This window comes from Hemitrygon akajei, chromosome 19 (assembly GCF_048418815.1).
Source record: "Hemitrygon akajei chromosome 19, sHemAka1.3, whole genome shotgun sequence".
Lineage (NCBI taxonomy): Eukaryota > Metazoa > Chordata > Chondrichthyes > Myliobatiformes > Dasyatidae > Hemitrygon > Hemitrygon akajei.
In genome coordinates this window covers 63,714,684-63,728,913 of record NC_133142.1, presented here as the reverse complement: position 1 = coordinate 63,728,913, position 14,230 = coordinate 63,714,684, and the positions used below count along the sequence as shown (strand labels likewise).

The 14,230-nt window shown below is 47.8% G+C and overlaps 1 protein-coding gene across 1 annotated transcript in view; it reads left to right on the top strand.

The window, feature by feature from the left end:
- LOC140741996 (ubiquitin-like modifier-activating enzyme 1) overlaps positions 1 to 14,230 on the top strand; it is a 430,112-nt gene that overhangs the window by 30,830 nt on the left and 385,052 nt on the right. Inside the window, exons 9-11 of the mRNA XM_073072650.1 lie at positions 227 to 373; positions 3,505 to 3,681; positions 12,867 to 12,965. Of these exons, the coding sequence (XP_072928751.1) occupies positions 227 to 373; positions 3,505 to 3,681; positions 12,867 to 12,965 (423 nt within the window). The remainder of the gene's footprint in view (positions 1 to 226; positions 374 to 3,504; positions 3,682 to 12,866; positions 12,966 to 14,230) is intronic.

Genomic DNA, 14,230 nt, shown 5'->3' with positions numbered 1-14,230 from the left:
ATTTTGTCAATCACAGAGCATTTAGTTTCAGACACCTGCTGAAGGGGAGAGGTTTCCAATGACCCAAGCTCTCTTCTTAATGGAAGCATTCCATCCCAGACATCATGGTAGTGACTCCTTGACACCTTCTCCACCGCAATCATGTCCTTCCTTCAGACTGGTGATCAGAAATGTAGATGCAGATGTCCTGCTGTGACCTGACCAATGTCTATCTTCTCTCTTGCAGAAGTGCCTGAAGGAGGCACTGCAGGAGCCAACATACCAGATCTCCGATTTTGGCAAGATGGACAGACAAGGCACGCTACACATTGCCTTCCTGGCTCTGCATGGGTTTGTGAGGGACCATGGCCGACTCCCCAAACCCTGGGGAAAGGTGAGTGATCACAGTAACTGAGCATAAGAGAACCTCAGCAAATTACACACCCTTCTCCATGTCCTGAACCTGATCTGCCCCCACCCCCACTGCGCATGGTGCCTCAGTAGCTCACCAAATGGTCTCTGAGCCAGGAGGTGAAGACCTACTTCATCGTTCCTTATTATTTGCTCCCTTCTCATTTTTAAGAGGAAGGTAGAGAAGCCTGAAGGCAACAATTCAGTGTTTTAGGAACAGCATCTTAGACCATAAGACAAAGGAGCAGAAGTAGGCCATCTGCCCATCGAGTCTGCTCTGCCATTCAATCACGGTTGATCTTTTTATTTTCCCCTCCTCAGCCTCACTCTTTGGCCTTCTCCCCGTAACCTTTGATGCTGTGGCCCATCAAGAACTTATCAATCTCTGCCTTAAATACATCCAACGACCTGTCCTCCGCAGCTTCCTGTGGTAACAAATTCCACAAATTCACCACCCTCTGGTTAAAGAAATTCCTCCGCATCTCTGTTTTATCCTGAGGCTTTGCCCTCTTGAGCTAGACTCCCCCATCATGGGAAGCATCCTTTCCACATCTACTCTCTAAACCTTTCAACGTTCAAAATGTTTCAATGAGATGTGCCCTCATCCTTCTAAATTCCAGCGAGTATAGGCACAGGGCCATCAAACATTCCTCCTGTGATAACCTTTAATTCCTGGAATCATCCTTGTGAACCACTTCTGGACCCTCTCCAATGCCAGCACATTTTTCTTGAATAAGAAGCTCAAAACTGTTAACAGTACTCAAGGTGAGGGCTCACAAGTGCTTTATAAAGCTTCAGCATCACATCCCTGCTCTTATATTCTTGAAATGAATACTAACATTGCACTTGCCTTCCTCATCACTGACTCAGTCTGAAGCTAGGACTCCCAAGTCTCTTTGCATCTCAGATTTTTGGATTTTCTCCCCAGTTAGAAAATAGTCTACATATTAATTTCTTCTACCAAAGTGCATTCTCCAATATTGTATTGTATTTAATTTGCCACTTTCTTGCCCATTCTCCTAATCTGTCTTAAGTCCTTCTGTAGCCCACCTGTTTCCACAACACTACCTGCCCCTCCTCCAGTCTTCATATCATCTTTAAAGCTGGCAACAAAGCCATCTATTCCATCATCTAAATCATTGACCAACAGCATAAAAAGAATTGTTCCCAATATCAACCCCTGTGGAACACCACTAGTCACTGGCAGCCAACCAGAAAAGGATCCTTTTATTCCCACTTGCTGCCTCCTACCAATCAGCCAATGCTCTAACTATGTCATTAACTTTCCTGTAATACCATAGGCTCTTAACTTGATAAGCAGCCTTGTTAAAGGCTTTCTGAAAATCCAAATATACAATATCCACTGCATCCCCTTTATCTTTCCTACTTGTAATCTCTTCAAAGAATCCAACAGGTTTGTCAGGCAATAGATTCCCTTACGGAAGCCATTCTGACTCTGTCCTATCTTGTTAGCCTTAGGTATTTCAGCTTATTGAGCACCTTCTCCCTTATCATGGTAACTGCACTCACTTTTCTTCCCTCACACCCTTGAACATCTGGCACATTGTTAGTGTCTTCCACAGTAACATTGATGCAAAATATTATTTTAATTCATCTGCCATCACCTTGTCCCCCCCATCATTATTTCTCTGGCCTCTTTTTCTAGGGGTGCTATATCCACTCTCATCTCTCTTTTTTACATTACTTGAAAAAGTTTTTAACATCCACTTTTATATTGTTTGTTAGCTTGATTTCATGTTTCATCTTTTCCCTCCTAATGATTCTTTTAGGTGTTTTCTATAGGTTTTTAAAAGGTTCCCTATCCTCTATCTTCCCACTAATTTTGCTTTGTTGTATGCCCTCTCTTTTGCTTTTACATTAGCTTTGACTTCCCTTGTTGGCCATGGTTGTACTATTTTCCCGTTTGAGTATTTCTTTGTTTTTGGAATACATCTATCCTGTAACTTCCTCATTTTTCCCAGAAACTCAAGCCATTGCTGCTCTGCTGTCATCCCTGTCAGCATCTCCTTACAATTTACTTTGGCCAACTCTTCTTTCATATCACTGTAATTTCCCTTACTCCACTGAAATACTGCTACATCAGACTTTACTTTCTCCCTTTCAGATTTCAAGTTGAACTCAAATCATATTGTGATCACTGCCTCCTAAGGGCTCCTTTACCTTAAGCTGCTGAATGCCTCCAGTTCATTATGTAACACCCAATCCAGTATAGCTGGTCCCCTAGTAGGGTCAATGACAAACTGCTCTAAAAAGCGTCTCGTAGGTATTCAACAAATTCACTCATTTGAGATCCATTACCAACCTGATTTTTCCCAATTGACCTGCATGTTAAAATCTCCCATGACTATCATAACATTGCCCTTTTGACTCGCCTGTTCTTTTTCCCATTGTAATCTGTGGTCCACATCCCAGCCACTGTTTGGAGGCCTGTATATAACTGCAATCAGAGTGCTTTTATCCTTGCAGTTTCTTAACTCAGCCCACAAGGATTCAACATCTTCCAATCCAATGAAACATCTTTCTAATGATTTTCTTCCCTTCCACCATCATATATGCCCAATGATCTGGCTTCCACAGCCAACTGTGGCAATGAATTCCAGATCAATGACTCACTAGCTAAAGAAATTCATCTTTTTCTCTGTTCTAAAGGCCAGTCCTTCTGATGCTGTGCCCTCTGGTTCTAGACTCCCCCACTATAGGAACCATCCTGTCTAAATCTACTCTATCTTGGCCTTTCCGTATTCAATAGGTTTCAATGAGCTCCCCCCCGTTATTCTAAACTCCAGCGAGTACAGGCCCAGAGGCATCAAATGCTCCTTATACATTAACCCTTTCACTCACGGGATCATTGTGGTGAATCTATTCTGTACCTCTCCAATGCCAGCATAATTTTTCTCAGATAAGTGGCTCTAAACTGTTCACAATACTTCATGTACAGTCTGACCAATGTCTTATAAAGCCTCAAAATTACATCCTTGCTTTTATGTTCTAGTCTTCTTGAAATGAATGCTAACATTGCATTTGCCTTCCTCACCACCAACTCAACCTGCAAGTTAACCTTTAATGATGCTCCCTGTTGTGTTTTCGTCATAGGCTGATGCTGAGCTCTTGGTGAACATGGCAAAAAAGCTGAGTGAAGAAGTCCCATCCGTCCTTGGAGAGAAGCTCCTGAATGAGGACTTGGTGAGGAAGCTGGCATTCATAGCCACTGGCAACCTGAATCCAATCAACGCGTTCATTGGTGGGGTGGCCGCACAGGAAGTGATGAAGGTAAGATAGTAGGAAAGCCCACTGGACTTTAGAGTAAGAGAGTGTGAGGTTTGAGCTGAAGTGTATGGTCAGATACAGTGAAAAGTAAACAGTAACATGACCTGTGGTTTTCTATTTATCTATCTCTTTCTCAGTGACTGCTGCACTATACTAGAGAACTACACTCAGTGGCCACTTCATTAGGTACACCTGCTCATTAATGCAAATATCTAATCAGCCAGTCATGTGGCTCAATGCAATGCAATGCACAAAAGCATGCAGACATGGTCAAGAGATTCAGTTGTTGTTTAGACCAAACATCCAAATGGGGGAGAAATGTGATCTAAGTGACTTTGACCACGGATTGATTGTTGGTGCCAGACAGGGTGGTTTGAGAATCTCAAAAACTGCTGATCTCCTGTGATTTTCAAACACAGCAGTCTTCGGGGTTTACAGAGAATGGTGCAAAAAACAAAACATGGTGAGCAGTAGTTCTGTAGAGAAAAATGGCTTGTTCATGAGAGAACTCAGGAGGATGGCCAGACTAGTTCAAGCTGACAGGAAGGTGATAGCTACTCAAATAACCACACATTACAACAGTAGTGTGCAGGAGGGCATCCCTGAATGCACAACATGTTGAACCTTGGAATGGATGGACTACAGCAGCAGAAGACCACAAACGTACACTCAGTGGCCACTGTATCAGATACACCAATGATGCACATTTGAGCAGAAAAAGAATTTTTACCCTTGCAGTTTCTTAACTCAGCCCACAAGAGTTCAACATCTTCCAATCCAATGACACATCTTTCTAATGATTTTCTTCCCTTCCACCATCATATATGCCCAATGATCTGGACGTCTTCAGAAACGTGTTACACTTCAACCCTGGTGAAGTTTGGCCTTTATTGCTCAGATAGTGACAGATTTGGGTTGTGGCAGCTTCAGTGAACACATCACTCCCTGCATGAGGACTGACTGGTGTGTAAGATTCAACGTTGATGGTGTAGGAGAGGGCAGAATGGCCAGGTGGTACAAAGTGAAGGCTAATACAGCAGGAGGATGTGACCATCAGGATGACTTCAGTCCTTTTGAAAGGTCTCTGCCTAAAACACCAGCTCCCTATTCCTTTCTGTAGATGCTGCCTGACCTGCTGAGTTCCTCCAGCATGTTGTGTGAGTTTATCAGGCTGACTTTGGAGGTTCAGAATATGAGTAAGGGAATGAGTATGTGTTTCTGCTCATCAGAACTGGAAAGCTCTTGAATAACATGGGAATCATGTTATGAAAGGTGTGATCTGGTCTGTGACGTACCTCCAGGAAAAATACTTGCTATCTTTACTCAGTTTGGACTGTGTGTGACTGCAGGTCCACAGTGATGTGTTACACTCTGACCAGCTCCCCGAAGGGTCCAGCAAGCCCCTCCTGTGTAGGACAAGTAGCGATAAAATATTAATGCTGCCCTTGCCAATAATACCTATGTTCCAGAAAAAAATCAAATCAATTTTAGAAAGGAGAGCCAAAGCCAAACTGCAGGAGAACTCAGCAGGTCAGGCAGCATCTTTGATATTCAAAGCAAATTTATTATTTAAGTTCATGTATGTTAAATTTGACCGTGGGCAGTGCTAAGCGGGGCTGTGAAAGCAGGAGGGTTGTCATGGGGCTAGCACACACATCCCATAAAAACCCAGCGCTACAGAAACACCAACAGAAGCTTCAAAGATGTTGTTCCTGGAAGAAGAAGGATCTTCTTCTGTGTGGAATGGGCTGCTGGCAAAGGTGGTGGAGGCGAATACGATAGGGTCTTTTAAGAGACTTTTGGTTAGGTACATGAAGCTTAGAAAATTAGAGAGCTATGGGTAAGCCTAGTAATTTCTAAGGTAGGGACATGTTCGGCACAACTTTGTGGGCTGAAGGGTGTGTATTGTACTGTAGGTTTTCTATGTATGTTTCTTCATCTAGAAGTAGGGCAACTTGAAAGACTGGCCCAGTGTAGAGGACTCTGGTGACTGTTGGCAGCGGCCTATGCCACCAGTAGAGATGATGAGGCTTAAGAAAAAGAAGATGTATATGTTACCATATACTCCTTGGGATTTGCAGGAAAAACTACGAAAAAATAGACACAAAGATTGACAAACAACTGATGTGCAGAAGAAGAAAAAATAATACAGCAGAGTTGAGTTGTGCAGGCAGAAGGCTGGTCAAAAACCCATATCAGAACACAAGATGTCAAACAATCTTTTGCCTGTTTCAATGCTGAGTTCTTCCAGCAATTCCAGATTCCTGTGTCTGCAGAATCTGGTGTCTCCAATCAGTAAATAAGTGATGCAGAGGATGCAATCAATAACTCAAACAACTATTTAAATTAGAGGGAAGTTTTCCTTGTGTTGTTGTGAGCTCAGCAGGAACAGCAAAATAAGATGTAGACACGTCACAGAGAAGGCCACGTGTTAAGAGCTCCCATAATTTTCTGTTTGAATCACAGCAGAGGGATGAGGAGGAGTGTTGGAGGTAAAAGGGAGATCTGATAATAGATTACATAATTATGAGAAGTAGACAGACAGAATCGATTTCTTCTTAAGCCCAGCATCACTACTGGGGTGTAGGCCACTGACAACAGCTTGTTGGGTCCTCTGCCCTGGGCCAGTCCATCACACTTGTCTTCATGTGTAGTCTAACTTCTTGGAGTATACTTCCATTATTCTTCTCCCAGTGTTGAGGTCTTTGGAACTTCTGTTGGCATTTCTGAAGCTCTTGGTTTATATGGGACGGGTTTGCTAGCCCCATGCCCAAACCCCCTCCTTTCACATCTGGGCTTGGGACCATCCATGGTAGAGTTAAAATCTTTTTCCCAGGGTAGAAATGTTGAATACAAGAGGATGTAGTTTATTGGAGAGACAGAGAAGTTTAAACGAGATATGTGGAGAAGGTTTTTTTCTACTCTGAGGGTGGTGGGTGCCTGGAAAGGTCTGCCAGGTGTGGTAGTGGAACTAGATACAATTGTGGTATTAAAGAAATTTCAATGGACATATGAAAATGCAGGGAATCGAAAGGCATGACAGTGTACAAGCTGAAAGCATTAGTTTAATTTGGTATTATAACACCATAAAATATAGGAGCAGAATTACGCCACTCGCCCATTGAGTCTGCTCCACCATTCTATCATGGCTGATTTCTAATCCCTCTCCACCCCTTTCTCCTGCCTGTTATACTCAGAACAGACATGTTGGGCCAAAGGACCCTCCCCCAGTTCCTCTGCTGTCCTGCTCCGTGTGGTATTTAGGCCGTTCCTGTGGTGTCCTGCTCTGTGTGGTATTTGGGCCGTTCCTGTATTGTCCTGCTCCATGTGGTATTTGGGCCGTTCCTGTGGTGTCCTGCTCCGTGTGATATTTGGGCTGTTCCTGTACTATCCTGCTCAGTGTGGTATTTGGGCCGTTCCTGCCGTTCCTGTATTGTCCTGCTCCATGTGGTATTTGGGCTGTTCCTGTGGTGTCCTGCTCCGTGTGGTATTTGGGCCATCCCTGTGGTGTCCTGCTCCGTGTGGTATTTGGGCCGTTCCTGTGGTGTCCTGCTCCGTGTGGTATTTGGGCCGTTCCTGTATTGTCCTGCTCCGTGTGGTATTTGGGCCGTTCCTGTATTGTCCTGCTCCGTGTGGTATTTGGGCCGTTCCTGTGGTGTCCTGCTCCGTGTGGTATTTGGGCCGTTCCTGTGGTGTCCTGCTCCGAGTGGTATTTGGGCCGTTCCTGTGGTGTCCTGCTCCGAGTGGTATTTGGGCCGTTCCTGTGGTGTCCTGCTCCGAGTGGTATTTGGGCCATTCCTGTATTGTCCTGCTCCGAGTGGTATTTGGGCCGTTCCTGTATTGTCCTGCTCCGTGTGGTATTTGGGTCGTTCCTGTGGTGTCCTGCTCCGTGTGGTATTTGGGCCGTTCCTGTATTGTCCTGCACCGAGTGGTATTTGGGCCGTTCCTGTGGTGTCCTGCTCCGAGTGGTATTTGGGCTGTTCCTGTATTGTCCTACTCCGTGGTATTTGGGCCGTTCCTGTGGTGTCCTGCTCCGAGTGGGATTTGGGCCGTTCCTGTATTGTCCTGCTCTGTGTGGTATTTGGGCCGTTCCTGTGGTGTCCTGCTCCGTGTGGTATTTGGGCCGATCCTGTATTGTCCTGCTCTGTGTGGTATTTGGGCCGTTCCTGTATTGTCCTGCTCCGTGTGGTATTTGGGCCGTTCCTGTGGTGTCCAGCTCCGTGTGGTATTTGGGCCGTTCCTGTGGTGTCCTGCTCCGAGTGGTATTTGGGCCGTTCCTGTATTGTCCTGCTCCGTGTGGTATTTGGGCCGTTCCTGTATTGTCCTGCTCCGTGTGGTATTTGGGCCGTTCCTGTATTGCCCTGCTCTGAGTGGTATTGTGGGCCGTTCCTGTGGTGTCCTGCTCCGTGTGGTATTTGGGCCGTTCCTGTGGTGTCCTGCTCCGAGTGGTATTTGGGCCGTTCCTGTATTGTCCTGCTCCGTGTGGTATTTGGGCCGTTCCTGTATTGTCCTGCTCCGTGTTGTATTTGGGCCGTTCCTGTATTGTCCTGCTCCGTGTTGTATTTGGGCCGTTCCTGTATTGTCCTGCTCCGTGTTGTATTTGGGCCGTTCCTGGATTGTCCTGCTCCGTGTGGTATTTGGGCCGTTCCTGTATTGTCCTGCTCCGTGTGGTATTTGTGCCGTTCCTGTATTGCCCTGCTCCGTGTGGTATTTGGGCCGTTCTGTATTGTCCTGCTCCGAGTGGTATTTGGGCCGATCCTGTATTGTCCTGCTCCGTGTTGTATTTGGGCCGTTCCTGTGGTGTCCTGCTCTGTGTGGTATTTGGGCCGTTCCTGTATTGTCCTGCTCCGTGTGGTATTTGGGCCGTTCCTGTATTGTCCTTCTCCGTGTGGTATTTGGGCCGTTCCTGTGGTGTCCTGCTCCGTGTGGTGTTTGGGCTGTTCCTGTATTGTCCTGCTCCGTGTGGTATTTGGGCCGTTCCTGTGGTGTCCTGCTCCGTGTGGTATTTGGGCCGTTCCTGTATTGTCCTGCTCCGTGTGGTATTTGGGCCGTTCCTGTATTGTCCTGCTCCAAGTGGTATTTAGGCCGTTCCTGTATTGTCCTGCTCCGTGTGGTATTTGGGCCGTTCCTGTGGTGTCCTCCTCCGTGTGGTATTTGGGCCGTTCCTGTGGTGTCCTGCTCCATGTGGTATTTGGGCCGTTCCTGTGGTGTCCTGCTCCGAGTGGTATTTGGGCCGTTCCTGTATTGTCCTGCTCCGTGTGGTATTTGGGCCGTTCCTGTGGTGTCCTGCTCCGTGTGGTATTTGGGCCGTTCCTGTATTGTCCTGCTCCGAGTGGTATTTGGGCCGTTCCTGTGTTGCCCTGCTCCGAGTGGTATTGTGGGCCATTCCTGTGGTGTCCTGCTCCGTGTGGTATTTGGGCCGTTCCTGTGGTGTCCTGCTCCGAGTGGTATTTGGGCCGTTCCTGTATTGTCCTGCTCCGTGTGGTATTTGGGCCGTTCCTGTATTGTCCTGCTCCGTGTTTTATTTGGGCCGTTCCTGTATTGTCCTGCTCCGTGTTGTATTTGGGCCGTTCCTGTATTGTCCTGCTCTGTGTGGTATTTGGGCCGTTCCTGTGGTGTCCTGCTCCGTGTGGTATTTGGGCCGATCCTGTATTGTCCTGCTCTGTGTGGTATTTGGGCCGTTCCTGTATTGTCCTGCTCCGTGTGGTATTTGGGCCGTTCCTGTGGTGTCCAGCTCCGTGTGGTATTTGGGCCGTTCCTGTGGTGTCCTGCTCCGAGTGGTATTTGGGCCGTTCCTGTATTGTCCTGCTCCGTGTGGTATTTGGGCCGTTCCTGTATTGTCCTGCTCCGTGTGGTATTTGGGCCGTTCCTGTATTGCCCTGCTCTGAGTGGTATTGTGGGCCGTTCCTGTGGTGTCCTGCTCCGTGTGGTATTTGGGCCGTTCCTGTGGTGTCCTGCTCCGAGTGGTATTTGGGCCGTTCCTGTATTGTCCTGCTCCGTGTGGTATTTGGGCCGTTCCTGTATTGTCCTACTCCGTGGTATTTGGGCCGTTCCTGTGGTGTCCTGCTCCGAGTGGGATTTGGGCCGTTCCTGTATTGTCCTGCTCTGTGTGGTATTTGGGCCGTTCCTGTGGTGTCCTGCTCCGTGTGGTATTTGGGCCGATCCTGTATTGTCCTGCTCTGTGTGGTATTTGGGCCGTTCCTGTATTGTCCTGCTCCGTGTGGTATTTGGGCCGTTCCTGTGGTGTCCAGCTCCGTGTGGTATTTGGGCCGTTCCTGTGGTGTCCTGCTCCGAGTGGTATTTGGGCCGTTCCTGTATTGTCCTGCTCCGTGTGGTATTTGGGCCGTTCCTGTATTGTCCTGCTCCGTGTGGTATTTGGGCCGTTCCTGTATTGCCCTGCTCTGAGTGGTATTGTGGGCCGTTCCTGTGGTGTCCTGCTCCGTGTGGTATTTGGGCCGTTCCTGTGGTGTCCTGCTCCGAGTGGTATTTGGGCCGTTCCTGTATTGTCCTGCTCCGTGTGGTATTTGGGCCGTTCCTGTATTGTCCTGCTCCGTGTTGTATTTGGGCCGTTCCTGTATTGTCCTGCTCCGTGTTGTATTTGGGCCGTTCCTGGATTGTCCTGCTCCGTGTGGTATTTGGGCCGTTCCTGGATTGTCCTGCTCCGTGTGGTATTTGGGCCGTTCCTGTATTGTCCTGCTCCGTGTGGTATTTGTGCCGTTCCTGTATTGCCCTGCTCCGTGTGGTATTTGGGCCGTTCTGTATTGTCCTGCTCCGAGTGGTATTTGGGCCGATCCTGTATTGTCCTGCTCCGTGTTGTATTTGGGCCGTTCCTGTGGTGTCCTGCTCTGTGTGGTATTTGGGCCGTTCCTGTATTGTCCTGCTCCGTGTGGTATTTGGGCCGTTCTGTATTGTCCTGCTCCGAGTGGTATTTGGGCCGATCCTGTATTGTCCTGCTCCGTGTTGTATTTGGGCCGTTCCTGTGGTGTCCTGCTCCGTGTGGTGTTTGGGCTGTTCCTGTATTGTCCTGCTCCGTGTGGTATTTGGGCCGTTCCTGTGGTGTCCTGCTCCGTGTGGTATTTGGGCCGTTCCTGTATTGTCCTGCTCCGTGTGGTATTTGGGCCGTTCCTGTATTGTCCTGCTCCAAGTGGTATTTAGGCCGTTCCTGTATTGTCCTGCTCCGTGTGGTATTTGGGCCGTTCCTGTGGTGTCCTCCTCCGTGTGGTATTTGGGCCGTTCCTGTGGTGTCCTGCTCCATGTGGTATTTGGGCCGTTCCTGTGGTGTCCTGCTCCGAGTGGTATTTGGGCCGTTCCTGTATTGTCCTGCTCCGTGTGGTATTTGGGCCGTTCCTGTGGTGTCCTGCTCCGTGTGGTATTTGGGCCGTTCCTGTATTGTCCTGCTCCGAGTGGTATTTGGGCCGTTCCTGTGTTGCCCTGCTCCGAGTGGTATTGTGGGCCATTCCTGTGGTGTCCTGCTCCGTGTGGTATTTGGGCCGTTCCTGTGGTGTCCTGCTCCGAGTGGTATTTGGGCCGTTCCTGTATTGTCCTGCTCCGTGTGGTATTTGGGCCGTTCCTGTATTGTCCTGCTCCGTGTTTTATTTGGGCCGTTCCTGTATTGTCCTGCTCCGTGTTGTATTTGGGCCGTTCCTGTATTGTCCTGCTCCGTGTGGTATTTGGGCTGTTCCTGTATTGTCCTGCTCTGTGTGGTATTTGGGCCGTTCCTGTATTGCCCTGCTCCGTGTGGTATTTGGGCCGTTCTGTATTGTCCTGCTCCGAGTGGTATTTGGGCCGTTCCTGTATTGTCCTGCTCCGTGTGGTATTTGGGCTGTTCCTGTGGTGTCCTGCTCCGAGTGGTATTTGGGCCGTTCCTGTATTGTCCTGCTCCGTGTGGTATTTGGGCCGTTCCTGTATTGTCCTTCTCCGTGTGGTATTTGGGCCGTTCCTGTGGTGTCCTGCTCCGTGTGGTATTTGGGCCGTTCCTGTATTGTCCTGCTCCGTGTGGTATTTGGGCCGTTCCTGTATTGTCCTGCTCCGTGTGGTATTTGGGCCGTTCCTGTATTGTCCTGCTCCGTGTGGTATTTGGGCCGTTCCTGTATTGTACTGCTCCGAGTGGTATTTGGGCCGTTCCTGTATTGTCCTGCTCCGTGTTGTATTTGGGCCGTTCCTGTGGTGTCCTGCTCCGTGTTGTATTTGGGCCGTTCCTGTATTGTCCTGCCCCGTGTGGTATTTGGGCCGTTCCTGTATTGTCCTGCTCCGTGTGGTATTTGGGCCGTTCCTGTGGTGTCCTGCTCCGTGTGGTATTTGGGCCGTCCCTGTGGTGTCCTGCTCCATGTGGTATTTGGGCCGTTCCTGTATTGTCCTGCTCCGTGTGGTATTTGGGCCGTTCCTGTGGTGTCCTGCTCCGTGTGGTATTTGGGCCGTTCCTGTATTGTCCTGCTCCGTGTGGTATTTGGGCCGTTCCTGTATTGTCCTGCTCCGTGTGGTATTTGGGCCGTTCCTGTATTGTACTGCTCCGAGTGGTATTTGGGCCGTTCCTGTATTGTCCTGCTCCGTGTTGTATTTGGGCCGTTCCTGTGGTGTCCTGCTCCGTGTGGTATTTGGGCCGTTCCTGTATTGTCCTGCTCCGTGTGGTATTTGGGCCGTTCCTGTGGTGTCCTGCTCCGAGTGGTATTGTGGGCCGTTCCTGTATTGTTCTGCTCTGTGTAAAAAAGCAATTAATGGAGCTTTGGATTGAAGGGATTGTGTCATCTTGTGGATACTGTCAGAGCATTTTGACATTAACTTGAAAGGAGAAGTTTTCAGTGTGATGTGTTGGAGGATTTGGCAAAGCAGACATCACTGTGTTGGTGCTAGTTCGTATTCAACAGCCTCTAGGTAGGCCCTTGCTCACAGCTAGGCTGATGATCCCAGTGAGCACACAGGACCCTCATCACCCTCTTGGAACTCAGGGTGCTGATGTCCTCTGTCACTGCAGTTCAAAATCTGTTTGATCATGTTCCTCAAGTTAGATTGGAGTTTCCTCCATAATCCTGACACATGAGTTGTATTTATCCAGTGCATAGTGACTGCATTCTGCAGAGTAAACCCCACAAGCTAACCTGAGCTCTGGTCTTCTGGAATCAAAATAAAGCAAATGTTGCTGAATTAATGTCTTTGCTGTTTTTTAACCTCTCTCTTATCTGTTGCTGCAGGCATGTACTGGGAAGTTCCGGCCACTCCATCAGTGGATGTACTTTGATGCGTTGGAGTGTTTGCCTGAACAAAATGAGGAAGTTCTTGCCTTCCATCCCGTAAGTATCAGCTGTGATTCTCACTCCTTTCCATTGGCTCCAACTATGCTGTAATCAGTAAAACATTCCTCATGGATCCTGCACAGACTGGCTGGGACAAGCAGCCACCTTTTGTGCAGCCACGACTCAGTTACTATTCCATTTGGGGTGAGTTGCAAGCAAGAACTCATCTTGGGGGTCATGATACAGCCCAGACATTTAATAAAGCAGCTGTAACGACCAGCTTTGTGCCTCATTCTTGACTTCTGAAGAACCTTCATTAGAATATCTCAGATGAGATCTACAGTGAGATCCAATGGCCAGGAAGGTGGTTCTGTAATGCCCCATAGAGAGCGAAGCACAGAAGTCTCTGTGATCATCGACTGTAACCAAGGAAGACCCCAATTGCGACACTTGTTCGTACCACTGGACCCAGACTTCTGAGGTCAAGAGAGTGGAAGTTCATCAGTGTAACTTCTTCTCCACATTTAAAAACTCACCCACACAGGTTTCCTGTCATCATTGGATGCGACAGACAACCAGCAGAATGGCCCAGAAATAGGCCCTTCAGACCATTATGTCCATGATGACCTTTTTGCCATCTACACCATTGGATTTGGAGATGATGTTTTCCAGAAGGTTCTTCAGAAGTCAAGAATGAGTCAGACATCTTGTGGTGAAGGCTGTTTTATTAGATGTTCAAAACAAAGGAATAACAGTAAGCCACAGAAAACCATTATGAGCAGGTAACCAACTTGCTCCAACAAAGTTCCTACCTCTTGCTCGTTCTTTATACTGAAACTAGTTCAGGCTGAACTGATAAGACCATAAGACATAGGAGTTGTATTAAGCTATTGGGCCCATCAAGTCTGCTCCACCATTCAATCCTGGCTGATTTATTTTCCCTCTCAACTTAAATGGAGATGTAAGGTAAAGATTTTTATTCCTCATGTACAGTATAGGAAGGATGGAAGTAATAAAGTCAATTCAATTCAGTTCATTCTCCTAACTTCTCCCCAGCAGAGTGCGGCACAGCAGTGTAGCTTTTAGCAAATCGCTTTACAGTGATCTAGGTTCTATTCCTGCCGCTGTCTGTGAGGATTTGGCTGTGTTGCTAACAAAACTCCTATAGGTGTAGGGACAGTTCAAGAGTCAGATGTCCTGTAGACATCCTGGGACATTGGGTAGCATACTGGCATAGCTGTTAGTGTAACACTATTACAGTGCTAATTTCAATTACCACTACTCCTTTTAAGGACTTTGTAAGTTCTCCCCATGACTGCATG